The sequence below is a fragment of the Lates calcarifer genome, linkage group LG11 (genome assembly GCF_001640805.2).
Source record: "Lates calcarifer isolate ASB-BC8 linkage group LG11, TLL_Latcal_v3, whole genome shotgun sequence".
NCBI lineage: Eukaryota > Metazoa > Chordata > Actinopteri > Centropomidae > Lates > Lates calcarifer.
The window spans coordinates 10801918-10818953 of record NC_066843.1 but is presented as its reverse complement, the minus strand read 5'-3'; the positions used below and the strand labels follow the sequence as shown (position 1 = coordinate 10818953).

At 41.2% G+C, this 17036-nt stretch overlaps 1 protein-coding gene across 1 annotated transcript; it reads right to left on the bottom strand.

Moving 5' to 3' along the window:
* Positions 1–1085: 1085 nt before the first annotated feature.
* Positions 1086–16245, bottom strand: iqck (IQ motif containing K). Its single transcript, XM_051074057.1, has 9 exons — positions 16033–16245; positions 15816–15943; positions 15585–15738; positions 15071–15168; positions 14147–14199; positions 13927–14004; positions 13572–13656; positions 6782–6893; positions 1086–2287 (listed from the first exon to the last, which is right to left on the bottom strand). Exons 1-9 carry the CDS (start codon positions 16082–16084, stop codon positions 2010–2012), a joined length of 1038 nt encoding a protein of 345 aa, XP_050930014.1. The 5' UTR covers positions 16085–16245; the 3' UTR covers positions 1086–2009.
* Positions 16246–17036: the final 791 nt, after the last annotated feature.

The window sequence follows — 17036 nt, the reverse complement described above, 5'->3', positions numbered from 1 at the left end:
AGTAGTGAAGAGTGTCAAAATAAGAGCCTGACCAAGGTGATACAAATTTCAATGTTGATGTGTTGAAAAATCTGAGAACAATATAGTCTGATATAGTTAAAAAAAATTCAAAGAGCTGTGACACTTTCTTGCTGAGACTGATTGACTTTCATGTTAAGTAAATGTAAAGCTAACATAAGTAGACAGTTAGCTTAGCTTAGCACAAAATTTGGAAACGGGAAAACAGCTAGCATGGCCTTACCCAAAAGCAACAAACCTTCAGACAGAGCCAGGCTTTCCAGTGATTATGCTAAGCTAAGTTCAGCTAACCAGCTGTATTCAGTGTACAGATATTCAAATATCTTCTCATCTAACTCTCAGAAAAAGTTGACTTTTTCCTCAGAGAAAACAGACAGTATAACAATATAGCAACTCTACACGGCTATATTTAGACCAAATTAGCTGCTCATATAATTAAGACCTATAACATCCTGTGCATTTTAAGGGTTTGAGCAATGTATTCTGAGCCCACACAGACCTGAAATGTTTCAGTTTTACTCAGGATCTCTGAGTGTAAACACAGTTGTATTCTACACTTCCACCTTCATCCTGGAATCGCAGCCCAGAACCAGTTGTTATCTGGCTTTGCTCTGACAGCCTGGTGCCCACTCCCTCCTGCTGCTGTGTGATCCAGTTTCAGTTGGGCCCAGTGCTGCCAGACTCTGTGGAGCTGGCTGTACTATCAGATGTCCCCAGAATGAAATGGGCTGTTTTATCACCTCACCCAGAGGCAGCTGTCTCCCAGGCATCCAGATACCTGCAAAGGGAGATACATGACCCTCCTCATGCCTCACCATGAGGCGGAGTGCATCAGTGACTGGGATGGTCAGCAAAGCAATCCGTCACAAGACCGCCGCCTTGCTCCTCTTGCGGAGCCACTGGAGAGGAAACCAGAAGTATCCTCTCAGGTACCCTGGGTTCAGGGAGTGATGGAAATATGCCAGGAGTGCACTTTATTCACTTTAATTGACAAACAGTCAGGAAAAGAGAGTTACAACCTGCACAGTCTTTTAAGTTGGCGTGAAGGGGAGCAAAGAACTGCAGAGTCAGTTGAGAAGCAGGCAGGTCTTTTTATCTAGAATATTTTTGCAAATCAAATTTCATGAACTTTCCACGGCTGATCCGTGACATTTAAGATGTTTGATCGCTACCGGCCACAAACAGACAGCTGAAGGCAGACTCAGCAGGGATGCTGCAAAATGTGTAAACAAGTAAACAAGTTTGCTGCTTATGTGTTTCTTTTTTTCATTTGTGACATTTAGCAGCTTTTCCATGACATATATACAGTATATATGTACTAATATTAAAACATTTATCATATATCATTTAAAATAGGGCATAATGTCCAACTTGCATTATTGAGAATGCCATATATAACGGATCCTTGTCAATCACCCACCAGTGAACACTTTTTTAAATTCTCTGTTTTCATGACGGGGTAATTTCCTCCTTCCCTGATAAACAGGAGAGAAAGTGCAGCTCTGTACGCTGAGTCACCTTTCACTCTGGCCTCAGTTCCTGGCTTGAATGGAAACACTATAACCTCTTTTGTGGAGTGTTATGTACCGCTAAGGAAAAAGGAAATGACAAGTCAAGGGAATATGACTGGTTATCTTCCAGTGAGCTCTCCGGTAGAGGTGCTGAGAGGAAATATTAAATCTGTTACAGGAGGTTTCACTCCCGACAGTATAATATGTGAACCATACTATATGGTGTTCATTTGATGGGTGAGACTCATGAAAGGAAGTGATCCATCAAAAAGGCAATGAAAGCAATCAACTAATTAGACACGGATTCTGGACCATAAATCCCTGCCTAGCCATATCCAATTGGTTACAGACGGTTTTAATGGCGTGTTTGACTGATCACTTGGGTCAGTTTGACATCGGCCTAACAGAGTTTAATAGCCTCTAAACACCAGAAAAACCTTGTACACAGCGGTAATGAATTCAGTTAACGGTACCATCAGCCTAGCTCAGGTTGTGAGTTCCCACTAAGGACGGAGACACTGCAATCAGGGATTTGTCACTGGGCTCGGCCATGGCCAGGAAATTATTCAGCGGTGATGCAGAGGCCGTTCCCTCCACACTGCACAGGCTAGGGGTCAGCCACTCACCAGCTTCAGAGGTCATCTGGGCAGTGGGGGTGTGGACCACGGTGCTCTGGGGGGTGGGGGAAACCACTTGGATGGACACATCAGAGTTACCGGGCTGGGGGCTTTCCAGAAGATCTGTCATAGCTGAGCTGACTGGAGACAAACATGAACTGTGTCATTAATATGTATAAGTTCACTGTTTGTTTTAAGAAGACAGTGATCAATGTTCTTCTTTTAAAAATGTAGCATGGAACACCTTAAAAATAAGCTGGATTTTTGAGATTTGTGCCATTCTGCTGCACTCTGTGATCTGCTGAGGCAACTGTTTAGCGTCTTTAAAAATAAAGAAAATGTTTCCTGTTAAAAAATTAAAAGCTCACTGCAGTGTCAGACAAATCCTTAAATGATCTACCAAAACATGCCCATGAGGGTGTTTTATGTCATGTTTTATAGACTTTATTTTGCACAGCTTTCTGTTTCTAGTACAAATGTTGCAATGAAAAATATCAACAAATTGGTTTAGAAAAAAATAGTTTGCCTTCCCTTTCCCTTATCTATACCTACACATATGTAATTAGTGTACTCTGAGCATCCTGCTTTTGGTAAGTACATTATCCAAATGTGTAAAGGCTTTAACAGCTGCCCAATTAGTGTTTCAGAAATGAAATATTAGTGGTGCTATTCCCAATTAAAAGTGATTAAAACAATACTTTAATAAGGCCTTATCTAAAAAAACTGTGAACCTGTTTAACCAACCGTGATTCAGCCAGTTTCTTACACTAAGTCACTGTGAAAGCTGCAAGGCCACTGTGGCTGCCTTTTGTTATCTGCCAGTAAAAGGCAACGGCTTTGACATTATGAATGTGAAGCTATGATGAATAGACTGCTATATTTGTCCATTTATACCACAAGAGCCACTGACAGATTGTAAATGATGGTAGTGAAATCTGGTTTATTATATTTACGCAGTAATAACTAACTGTGGTTGTAAGCGCTAATTACAGTTTTTTAATCTTAGGAGCCTCAGTAACATCTGTAGCATCAACATCTGGACCAGTACAGCCCCTAAGCACTTTTTTATCATCTAAAAATGTATTTTCCAGTTTCAGATTCCATGACTGATACTTGTAATAATGTGCCATTTATTAACATGGTGTTGAGGGTCTTTATTAATAAAGAAAGAAAATATTTAAAATGCAGAGTGCAACTTGTGCCAGACATGCAGAATAATAAACTGTAACTGACATGTTAATATACGTGTTTCACTTCATGATACACTGCTGGCAGCAACATGAATTGCTAATTTGATCCAAGTACTCTGACTCATTATTTTCACTACCACTAGGAGGAAAAGTGTTTTTCCAGGCTAGCCAACCGCTGTGTTTGAACAGCGCCTGCACTGATGGTAAACAGTGTCAAGCTACAGTCAAGGGCAGTCACATGGTGATTCATGAACTGTTGAGAGCTGCACCTGTCCAATGAGCAGTGACCTTTTGACCTTGAAGTATCACTGTGTGTCTGCTCTCTGGGTTACTATGCTCTCTGCCATATTGTTCTTCTCTCCATCTCTGACTTATTCTGATTTCAGACTGCGAAACGTGAAATGGCAGAACAGGTATCACATGCTGGTCTCCTTGGGTCAAATGAGATGAGTGCAGCTGTTGTTGCATTGACTTAAAGAACGTGTATACAGTAGGGAGGGGGGTTCCCTAAATAATTTTCCCCCTCTCCATCTCTTGAACTCACCCTCTCCCTGCCTCTGTCTCTGTCCCAAACCTGGGTCAGTTATCTGTCAGCGCTTGCTTGGTTCCATCCAAAACAATAACAGGCAAGACCAGCAAACAAACTGCAACTTCAGCACCAATCTCCTCCCCTCCCTCTGCCTCTGTCTCTCTCTCACACATTTCTAGTTCTCTCCTGTTCTCATCCATTTCAGATTCTGTTGAAGAAGTCAGAAAATGGTTTCTGTTCAGGACAACAGTCTGGGCAGACACTCACACACCCCTTTCCAAACACACACACACGCACACATCCCCAGGCCCCCTGCTAGAATGTCAGGTCAGCATTAGTGGTGCAGTATTGGTAGCAGTGGTTAGCAGCAGCAGCAGCAGCAGCACAGTGTGGCTGTGGCACCCCAGTGGAAGAATGTTCGTCGGCCGCAGTGAACGCCTTTGTTGTTGTGTGGAATGTGTCAGTGTGGAAACAAACCTGCGTTTACGATGCCGTTGGTCATTGTTTGTGAGTGACAAAAACAGAGATGTTACCATGACTAGATGTGCACACTAGAGCGTGCTTGTTATCGGCTGTATGCACATTAATTTACAGTCAATCCTCTGGTTGTAGCATGTCCACATTGCTTTGTCATAATAGTAGTGTAGTGCAGTGTTTCCTAACAGATGTTGTTTCCACAGCCCTGTCAGATGGACTGAAATACCCTCCAGTAACCTTTTGAACAGGGTTTTACTCCTTAGTTTGTTTTAAAGCCAGTATCATCATAACTACATTTACAGAAATACAATTTTAAAATCTGTTGTTCTTCTGAGACAGACATCATTAATTGATGAGGCAGTCATTTGAGGGGCATTTTTATTGCACCCATGTAGAACGGGTTCAATACAAAGAACAATAAATGACTGAGCCATTATGACACAGATCATTTTATTTTTGTATTTCTTTGCAGAAAGGAGTCAAAACATGCTTTAATAAAATGTAAAGATTGTAATTATTTAGGCAAGAAATTGAGTAGCTAAAATACAAATCTATTTATATTTCTTATAATTATATTTCTCTTTATTTGTGCTCAGGGGATGAATATTGCTTCATTGATTTCTTTCAGTTCTCTAAAGGGGGTGATAATATATGATGTGACAATATTATGTAGAGCCATCTATTGTACAAGGCAGGTTTGTGGGTTGGTATGTTGTTCTGTCTCGGTGTTTGTCATTAACATTGTTGAGACTCATTGTGTGTATGGATGTCAAACGTATAATTGTCACTAAATTTATGCAGACTCCAGGAAGAGCAGCTACTGCTGTTGTAGAGGGAATCTAAATAAACTAAATAAAAAACAAAGAAATAGCAGACAAAATAATCCTACTAATGCCATGTGGCATGGCTGAATCCAGAAGTTTCAACCATTTATCGCTTACTTTTAGCTATTTCGACTTCTTTTGGCAAACTGAGGTGTGTTGTGTGCAGTCGGCTTATTGTAGCAGGAGGGTTATTGGGTATTGTTACAATAAATATACTAAACAAGACTAATAGTTGACTGTGAGATTGTATTCAGCATAAGTATAGCAGTGCTTTGAGCTAAAATGTAATGCTACCATGGCAAAATGCATATTTTGTTTATAACTGAAGCCAATGAGAATGTCATTAGTTTTGCAGGTATTTGGTCAAAAATGAAAGTACTGACAAACTGAACAAACTGAAATTTTGACCTATTAATGGTGCTAAGGGAAAAGTGAGCTAATCACCAAACTTATAACAATTCATCCTTATGGGGAAATGACAAACTTCATAGAGAAAACCATCCAGTAGGTTCATCATCTGGGGACCAAAACCTTCTGTAGAAAATTTAATGCCAATCCATCCAGTAGTTGTTGTGATATTTCAATTTGGACCAACAGACCAAGAGATAGGTGGCCATAAGTAAAATCAGCAACAAACCCATTTGTAATAATGTTTATATGTTAACTTTCCATAATTTTTTTTTTTCAAATTAGTTGAACTTTGCACAGTCACACAGTCTTTTCATGTACTCTTTGATAATTCCATAAGTACCATCTAGAATACTAGGGGCTTCTCACCTGGGAATCATGCACAGCCTACTGCTGTTTATTGTACCACTGCGTGTGTGTGTGGGTGTGTGTGTTTTCAAGGACAAAGTTTTGTGTCTTGTTTTGAGCTCTAAAGCTAGTCAGTCACACTGGACATGGGTCTGCATTCTCAGCTGCTCTTCTCCGTCCTTCATTTGTGCACACAGTACACGCACCAGACACACACACACACACACTGACTCACTCACTCAATGCCTAGACACTCATTTTATACGTCTCTGTCTTCATCTCCCTCCCTCTTCGCTTTGTATCTCTTCTCTTTCTTCACGTCTCCCTGGCCCTCCTGATCCTCTGCTCTATCTCTGTCACACAAACACATCCTGAGCCCTGCAGACATTTTCTTTCTCTCCTTCACTTGCAATCTTCACTCTCTTCCTCCTACTCTCTCCCCTTGTCTCTTTATCTTCCTCTATCTCTGTCACTGGCCTCATTCTCTCCCTGTGTTGCTGCTCCCAGAATCCTCCTCTCTCTGCTTTAACTTCAAAGCCATGCTGGGATGAATGCTGTATCTCTGTAGTTTCTAGGTGTGTGAATGTGTGCCTGAGACTGTACTGTGCACAAGATGATATAAGTGTGTTTGTATAAGTATGTCTAGTACTGTACAGGTTAATATCTATGCATTCTAGCTTTTGTGTATCAATGTTAAAGTGTTTTGGGGTCCTGCTTGCTTATCAGCAGCTGCTGTCGGCCACCAGGAGAAAATTCAAGATCAATGCTATTGTGTTGCCGGCAAGCCTGGGGCCTGGTATTCAGTGATACCATGTGAGGGTGTGTGTGTGTGTGTGTGTGTGTGTGTGTACGCTCTCACCTCTGCTCTCTTGTTGGGCCCAGAATCGCTCAACAGTTTTGGCAATGTCGTGGTTCTCTCTCAGTTCTTTCTGCCACTGGCGCAGCTCCTGCACATCTGGGCGTGCTCTGATCTATAAAATGTACACACATACACACACAGACAGAAAGTACATGTGCAAAGGCAGCACATGCATGAATTCAGATAAGCAAACATCATCAATAACTTAATTAGGTTTCAAAGTGATCAGTACTAGTAAACGACCAGTGTTGTCTCAAGTGGCCTATTTACAGTGTCTGTTATGTGTTTTAGTTAATATATGTTTCAGTTTCATTGACTTGTGTGGTGGTTAAACAGTGAAAGTGGCTCATGTTGTGGCTGGAGACACCACAACAGCCACACTTCATTCTCTTTACTGTGGTAAGTTGATGATATCTTTACTGCATTCTAATATAACAGAGTGACACAACTTAACAAACATGCTGTTAGATATTGTATCATCTTTGTTGTACTTTAAAACTGCCTCAGAAAAAGGGACCCTTCACTGCCTGAGGGTCTGAGGTTTGTAGAATCAGTAACATCTTTTAAATCACTTCTCCAAGCCCATTAAAAAAATACTCTTATCTTATGGTGCATGTTATTGTATTTCATTTGCTTTAATTGTGATTTGTTTTCCCATATACAACAATCTGAAACTTTAATCTCAAAGGTGCTATATAATTATTTATTATCATTATCACTATAAATGCAGCTTTAACTTTGATGCTGTTGCATAGCATTGCTGCAAACAATTTTTTGAGATCTATGTGCGTGTTGTGTGAATGTGTAGATAGTGACTGAGGAACATTAAGGAATTTAGGAATATTAAGCTGTATAGTGGATATTATGTCTGAGAGGTTTCAGTTGCTCTGCAGAGAGACTAGCTAGCTGTCGATGAAGCGTGTTTAAACCTGTAATTGAGTGTGTCTGTGTCCACATAGGTGGGTAAACTGGGGAGAGTTTGCAGCAGTCTAATTGTCAGTAAGCTGTCTCTTTGTTTTCTCTGTTCAGTCTGTAGTTAGCGTGAGCTCTTTTGTTCTCCAAGGAACTCCCTGTAGTTGTTGTTTGTGTTTGTGTGTGGGCTGCTGGCTTTCTTGAGAGATTACTAAACAGACATGCTGTTTTAGATTAATAGAAAATATCCCTGGAGAGCTCGCTCTCCTTTCCCCTCTTTATATCCTCCTCCTACCGCTAACTAAGCCTCCTTCTCCTCTTTTTTCCCTCCTGTTTCCTCCTCTTCTCCCATCTTTTGCCCCTGGCCAACTCTTGCCTTCCCTGTCTTTTCCTTAGGGTGTGCTTCTCTTCAGATACTGTCTCTCATACCAACAACCTATCCTTCAGCACGTCATCCCGCTCCATCCATCTCTCTCCCCTCTACTCTGTATTCTCTCCCACCTCTCTGCTCCCCAGTCTTGTTTTCCTCCTCCTCCTCCATTCGATCCCAACATTCTCCCACGAGTGCCCGCTTGTGTGGCGACAATAGTGTTGCCATTAGCAGTGGGTTTGAAAGTGGGCCTGTTATATATGCCTAGTGATGGGTTGAGGAATGGGTAAGACCAGTGAACTCCAATAGTTAATTCACGGGGTGTCACAGCGCCGCAACAGCCCCTCTGCTGAAGGGAGCAAACCATAGAAATGGAAATGAGGGGTGAGGGTCAGGAAAGGTGGTGTGGGGGGTGGGGAGTCTGTCCTGTTTGCTCACGATTTCTTTCTATCCTGTGACACTTCCGTTGAAGATGGAAATATTTGACTGCGGTAGGGCTCTTGTGACAGAGCTTTATAATGTGTTGCACACATGAAGACAAAAAAACAGTTTTTCTCAGTTCTTGGAAAGATTGAATTTGTGAATATAAAAAGCTCTCTACGGGATGTTGACAGTTTGTGTGTGATAGTGGGAAACAAAGAGCCGAGTTGAGTGTGTGTGTGTGTGTGTGTGTGTGTGTGTGTGTGTAGGGTTTTGAAGTCTGTCTGTGTGCATCAGCACTGCTGATTAGCAGGGGTGAGGTATTGTTTTGACTGTGAGCATGAAGCTGGTCTAAGACTGCGTGTTTGTGTGTATGTGAGCTGTGTGTGAGAGTATATACATATGAACTCAATTCATGCCACCAAATTATATAAACTTTCATTCTTCCTGAAGAAAAATCGTTAATGAACCTTTGTTAATTCAATGTCTTATTGCTATAATCATCCATGCACATGTGACAGAGTCTCTTTCAGTGTGCACGTGAGTCAGTCCTCTCATGCTCTGAGTCTGCAGGAACGTTGGGATTAGAGTGATTAGAAAAAATTAGCAAGACATTGAAAGGCTGCATGCATTCGCATGCATTATTTGATACGTTAAAGCACAAGCACAAGCTAATGCACACATGTTGAAAAATGACACAGCAGTGCAAAAACACTGAAAAGAGGGACTCCATCCTCCTCCATCTCTCAAAGCCTACACCATCAGCAGCACAAGCAGAACCCACTACACTCAACAATCACACAGAAATACAAATTGTGCACAGTATGCCCTCCTCACCCTCTCTCTCTTTCACACACACACACACATACACACACAAACACACACACACACACACTTCAATCCTACTGCACAGCTTTTCAAGCTGCCTTCTTTTTTGTGCAAAGCTGCCTGTGAGACTGAGTTCCTCTCCCAGTCTCACACTCTGCAGCAGCACAATGGCTTCTGTTTGGGGAGACTGGCTGCAGCCGCATCACCAGCCACTCTGACAGGCTGTATAAAGACACAGCCACCATAGTCTTCCCTATCCACCCTCCACACTCCATCCACCCACCCATCCATCATGTTTTTGTTGACTGATGTTTCCATCAAGGTTTAACCAGCCAGGCATCCTGAGATCTGATTCGTTCCTCCGTCGACTCACACACTATAAGTGGTTACACTGTGACCCTACTGCCCTTTAAGAACACTTAAATGTAAATGAGATTGAAAATACTCTTCGTATTTCAGAAGGAAGTGGATATTACAGGGCTACATGTGTAGGCCTGTTATGCTATGACCAGTCTGTCTGCTTCTGGGACAGCATGCCCCTACAGCCCCTCTGCAAGAGGGCTAAGTGAGGACAAAGCAGAGACACCGGCTACTGGATGTCCTGAGCGCCTGTGGCATATTTTCTGCATGGGTGTCACTGCACGTGACCTGTCACTGACTTAACACTGAACCTGAATCCAAGCCATTCATCTATCTCTGCCCTCGGATCATTCAGCTGGAATCACAGACCTACTTCTATATAGCTCTCTGCATATGTGTGTGTGTGTGTGTGTGTGTGTGTGTGTGTGTGTGTGATTCTTTGAACCAGATCTATTAGTTTATGTCAAATGGAATACCACTCAGTTCTCTCGGTGCCCCACTTCTTAACAATAACTGGGCCTGCTAGTCCAAGAATACTTTCTTCACACATGTTGGGACCATAACAGAGCAGACATTTTAGTCAAACACCAATCTTTTCCTAAACCTAACCAAGTACATTTTGTGCTTAAACCTGACCAAACTGTGAGCGTTCCACAACCTTAACCTTGTGTTATTATTGTTGATGGCGAAGTTCCAGTACAGCTGCTGCTGGTACGTTTCTATGGGTCGTATCCAAGTGGAGGAACAAGCCAGGGTCATTATATGGTCATTCGGGTTGAAGGACTTCTTGAGCAGACAGTTTCTTGGCTAAGAGTGACAGTTGGAGTAAGAAATAGTCCGACACATAACCCCAATAAAATGGCAAGGCAAATTGTCAGGCTGTTTCTACAGTCTTATGCTAAGCTATGCTAATTGGCTATAGCTTTGTATTTACAGGAGGAATATGAGAGTGGTATCAATCTTCTCATCAAACAAAACAAAACAAAACAAAACAAACAACTTGGCTTGCATCTGACAACACATTATGAAATGAGATAACCAATGTGATTTATTATGCTAGGTAAGTGTAGACCAAAGCCAGGATGTGGCCAACCACAATGTGTGTATGCTTTATAAATCTACAGATGGAGACAGTGAAAATCATTTTCATAAAAGCTTACTTCTTCACCTGACCACAACCCCCTAATATTGACCACCTAATTGTAATCCCTATTCATTACACAGCTACCACATTACTCTAACTCAGCTGACTAGACCTGAGAGAGCCTGAGAAGTCTTAGTGATCAGTGGAGTGAGTGTGCGTGTGCATGTACATACTGTATGTGTGCAATACAATGGCAGGCATGGATGAATGGATTAGAGTTGGGCTAAGGCACACAGCGCAAAGAAGATTATGTAATATGTTTAGACCTAGCAGCTCTTTATAGTTCAACGTGAGTGAAACAAGAGACAATCGCATTGTCTGGGTCATAGATGTGAGTTGGTGTGTGTCTCTGTGGGTACCATCTCCACCACTGCTCTTCTCCAGTCCTCAATACGTTTTGATGAAAGAGATTAATAATGGAGGGATAAAACTACAATCTATGAAAATACTCTCCTTCCCCGCTTCCTGGCCCTCAGCCTGTCTGTCGTTCTTATACACAGATGCACGCATACATTTCCACAAATACAAATACAAACACACACACACACACACACCCACCCTCTGCAGTCAGCGCTGCGTCAGGCAGGTTATATAACAGCAGTGTGTGTGAAGAGAGAGGGGGAAAAGAGAGAGTGTGTGGAGTGGGGTGAATAGAACAGAGTATATTGATAAAGATAGAGGTGTGCAATTAGGATAGAATTTGTATCAGTGTAATTAATTAGGCATTATCTCAATATCTACATTTTCTAATATTTAGTGAAGTATTAAAAAAACATAGAAAACTTATATTCATAATCCTATTATACTCTCATAAAACCCTTTAAGATATTCTCAAGTACTGAAAAACCCTTACAGTGGGACAGATTATGGTGAAATATAGCTTGTTATTGTTCACTCAGATAGGAGATCTGAGAACCATGATAACATGCAATGAAAGATTTTGTAAGAATGCATTCATAATGGGAGAAAATAAATGATGATTCTGAATTGCAAGATGGTGTTTGCAAACACACAGGGACGCGCTCTCATGGCAACTGACACAAACAATGTTTACACACATACATAAACACACAGAGACAAATGAGGTTTTACAGTGCATCGGTGCTGCACAGCTGACTCTGCTGATGTCCTCGTCTCTGCTCTGCTGCCCACTGTGCTGTTAACTGCTGTTTTTCTCGAGCCAAGGTAACAGCAGCGGCAACACGCTACAACGCCTGTCAGGACCTTGCCTCAGTGCCTACCCCAAAATATCTCCACCCTGTGTATTTTAAATAAGTTATGATCCTCTGTGTGCTTAAGCCTCAACTTAGGACTCTATTTGTGCTGCGTTCACAGCCTCCCAGTGCTTCTTGGAGGCGTCCTCCATCTCTCTCTCCCTATTCGTACCCACTACAGATGTTGCCAACGCTGCATTTCCTTCCATCTTGCCCCGGTCCTAATCCAAGGCCGCTCTGCTACATCATCTTGCCTCTTTCCTCCCTTTTGTCATTCATCCATCCATCCGAAAATGTTCCTTACACAGCCTGAGCTTCATCCTTCCTAACTCCGTCTCTCTCTGGCTGTGCCTCTCTTCCTCTAAATCCCTTGGGGGTGCATGGCTGCAGTGCTATCTGTGGCCCTACTGAACCTCTCTTATTTCGGGGTAAACACACTGAGCAGTGACAGGCAGCTGGCTCACTGCTGCCACCTCATGTGAGCAGTGGCCAATTATATTTTGCATTGGTACAGAAAATAAAAAAGAGGAAGTGTTGCCCCCTTCTGGTGTAATAGTGGTATAAATCTGGATACATGTGCACATTCAGTACATCTTCTCATGCACACACCCACTAATTCAACTGCAAGCAGAAACATAGCCTCAGATCATTCGAACAGAATGTGATTGCACATGACAGCACAGCTGCAATTATTCCCTCTCAATGGTTTGTTGAAAGAAGCTGAAGCTGAATCCTCCCACAAGCACGAAGGATAAGAAGAAAAAAAAATAGGAGGTTCTGGTGAGACAAACTAAAAACATGACCCCTGCTTGCATCCTTACACGACAGGAGACTGGGTTTATCCGTGTGTGGAGAAACTGCGGCTCTTTGCCTCTGGTAGTGTCTGTGTATCTCTATTTATATCACAGTACAGAGCACTTCAGACCGCGACGCCCACACAGGAGAGAATTAAAGCCTGGCATCACTGATGACATAATCAAGCTGCTGAATGAAATTGCAGTCCCTGTGGAAGAGGGGCTTTTCAGCGGGATGGGATTATACAACAAGATCATACTGTGGGCCAATGCATGCGCAGGAGGGCGCCAATTGTATCCGAACAGACCCACACACACATGCAGGCAGGCAGGCAGGCAGGCTCACTGTGGTGTGTGGGGTAATTGCAGGGTTCCTTCATGCTTTTGACTTCAGAATCCTTTTTTTCCCCACAGTGTAACTTCTTAAATCAATATGAAAAGTTTGGGAGGTGGTAATTAGAGCTGGCAAGCGAGACTAGCCCAGGCAGGCAGATATAAAATTATGTATAAATATGTGAAGAGATAGATTCATGAACATGGCCATGTAATACGCATTCCAAAATTCTTCAGATTTTTGAGTTTATGTGTTTGTTTAAGTTTATTTCCTGTGCTTTTCAAGGCTTTTCAGACCCCTGTAATCAAGTTTCTAGTAACCCTCTCTGTCTGCATTCCTACTTCAAGTCCTTTTATAAAGGGCTGGATTGAAAGCCTATAAACACCACTTTGCTCAGAGTCATGTCCAGTGTACCTTGTATCCCCTCCAGAAAGCCTGGATGAGCAGAGCAGCCTGATCCTCACTCAGCAGTAGAAACAGAGGGATGGGACGCCTGGGACTTAGGACAGAGAGAAAGAAAGAGAAAAAATGTGACAAGAGACGCAGCATGGAAACATGTACATACAGTCATCACTTAAATCTACTTTTTGCATAAGTTATTCCTGCGAAATTAATGTCTAATCTATATTTTAGACACTGGAGACTGGACAGGAACAAAATGTCAAAAGCAAATTTTCAAATAACAGTTTAATTCTTCACAAACAATGATTTTGCAGGTAACAACTGTAGCCTGTGTGTGAGACAGGCAACAGGCTGAGGAGACACTTACTGTATGCTGAGCTGGTCCTTGACAAAGGGGATGTCACAGAACTTCACAGGGACCTGTCCACGCCTGTGGGGGTTATGGCTGAGGAAACAGGAAGAGCGGCAGAGGAGGAAAACACATCACACACACAATTTTTCACACACAGGCACTTAAAATATGACATTTGAGAGAATCTATCGGGTGAGGATGAAGAGAGAGTTGTTGAGAAAGTTGAGGGCCTTACTTGTACAGCCACTCAGTTAGGAAGTCACACGGGTTGAATGCTGTTATTTTCCTCTGCAACACAAGAGAAAGAAATCAATGCAACATGCAGAGGACAATCCATTTAGTACTACTTATACAAATACCACTACCAGTAACACTGTAAAAATTCTCAATTACAAGTGCATAAAAGCAAGCAAAAATGTATTATTAAAACTAAATAAACAGCAAACTCATTTTGGCTCCTGTCATATTATTGTACATTGTATTATTGGATAGAGTAATTTAGTAACTGCAATTATTAGGCACTCTATTACATTACAATGTATCACCTTTTGCATACTACAGCTGTGAAATGAATGTGGTGTAGAAAAAACGGTTTGTAGTGAACAAAATGAAGTATCAAGTAGCAGAAAACAGTAACACGCACAAGTTCCTAAAAACTGAGTTTAACCACAGTGCTTGAGTGAAATTACATAATTACCTAAATACCAAACTATGAAAATATTTTTCTTAACCCTTAAAGGAACATATTTGCCTTCACTTTATTAGAAAATTTCAAATTTCAAAAGTCATCAAAGTTGTAGATGACTAGTTGTAGGTGATTTTTAAAGGACAAGAAGGGCATGAATAATTGTAATCTGAAACGTAAGTAGTGACTGTAGATGACAAATACAGCACATTAAAAAGTATTTACCTTTAAGATGTAGTGGACTAGAGGTCTTAAGTACCATATAATGGAAATTTGCACTGAAGTACAGTACTTAAACAAATACACTTGGTTACATTGCATCACTGGGCATATTCCACCATTTTTATCCTGCGGTGCAACCAAACACATAAATTCCTTTGATTTCATGTTTTAGATCAATCTGTGGTCATTTGCCCAACCTTGGATGCCTGTAGTTTGTTAATTATTTGGAGGTTTATCAAATGAAATTCATACCTGGAAACAGTTCTGTTTCTGAGCTTCTCTCAGCAAAGCCTCCAGTCCAGGCAACAACACTGGAAATACTCTCTTCTCCATAAAATGTGTGACAGGATCTGATACAAACACACACATGCATATGGTTATTTTCATCATCAATGACTGACTCACTGCTCAATGAATAAAATATCAGAAAATAGTGAAAAACACAGATCATTATTCCCTGAGGGCAAATAAAACTTAAATAAATTTAATTTAAATAAAATATTCAATTCATTCATTTTGTGTGAGAAACAGTTAAAAATTCCTAATTGCATTTGAGGAAGCAAATATTCACTATAAATTTTTGGCATTTTTAGCTTTGAAAATTAAAGAATTAATCGCTTTTCTGTCAATCTGTCATCAGCCAATCGTTCCAGCTCTAGAGAAGTGGTAGGTTTGTGGTTGCCTGAGCAATTAATGAAAGTGCAATGGAAGTCGATAGGAACCTAACGACAAGTTTTTGCATCAGGGCTTTATGGGAGGTTCTTACGTTCATGGAGTTGTGGAGGTGATGTACTCTCAGCTGCTGATGGGCTCTTCTGACCTGATGGTGGAGGGGGTTTTCCTAACACAGAGTAGCCAGCCAGAGCAGGGTGGAATAGAGACGAGTCAAAGTCTCTCAGGGGATCATCATCCACAGACACCTAACGAAACCAAAGACTGTCGTAATTACTTCAGAGACACATGCAACAGGCTGATGTGGCAGATTTGTAGAGCTGACCTTTGCTGTGGTGAGTCCGTAAAAGACTGGGGAGTGTGTACAAGCGCTGTACTGGGAGAACTGGGTGCTCACTGAGCTGCTGTCTGTCCACACAGCACTGGGAGGACTGGGCTGCTCAGCTTCATACTCTCCAAACACAGTCAACAAACAAAAAAATACTTTAATTTTTTTTCTCAATCCACAAAAGCTTAAACCACAAATAGAACTATCATCTTACCTTCACATACTTGTTGCCACAGCGATTTTTTGGCACCGATTGTCTTCGCCATTTTTCTGCTCGTTTCCTCCAGTGGTCGTCAAGGACTCGTTGGTTGCCAAGGAAGCATTCCCCAACTTCCGGTGTAAACACAATTTACAACTACCGGAGTCGTGGTTTATATCCGTTCGTCACAGAAAACGACGAAGTGTCTTTTTCCTTTTCAGCTGTGTTTTCTTTAGAAAAGGAAAATGTTCTCCTCTTGAGCCGTTTTCAATGAAAAGAAAAAAAAATCGCTAGAGCACCTATCCGTTTGCATTGTAGTTCCAGCATTTGCCACTAGAGAGCGGCTGATAATTCATCATTGATGCGGAATGTTTAACCTGTAAGGACTGTGTGAATGCTGGATGTGAAATCTGGTCACATAAGATAATAAAAGGAACAAATCTACAATTTCTGCATTTGCCTCATGATAAACTCTTGGGGAAACAATGAAAAGATAAGAATTTCCGAGGTATTAGCCGTTACCAATCAGTTCTTTAATATATAAAACAAATGGTGGAAAGAAGTGAATTACATCACCTCAAATTTCTGCTAATTTGCACTTCTACTCCACTACAGTTACAGAGGCAAAAAAAAGCAAATATTGTATTTTGTACTCCACTATTTTTATTAAATATTTTTAGTGACTAGTTACTTTGCAAATGAAGATTTTTTTAACATGTTAAAGATCTGAATACTTCTTTCACTATCGTAGATAGATAAACACAGCTCATTCTAAATTAACACTTATTGCACTTGCAGCAAAGGAGGATGAGAATTATTTAGTAACTGAGTCGTTTTTGTTTTGTCTCCTACAGTTTACCTTTAAAATGTATTTCAGACTCCTGTAAATATGATTCTCAGTAAAGTCTAAATGTAAATGAAGTACACTTAAGTTAATATTTAAGGGATTTTTCTTTTTTTTTTTCAACAAATATATTAAAGCAAAAGAAAGATTTTGATGAAAACTGCATAGTAATATT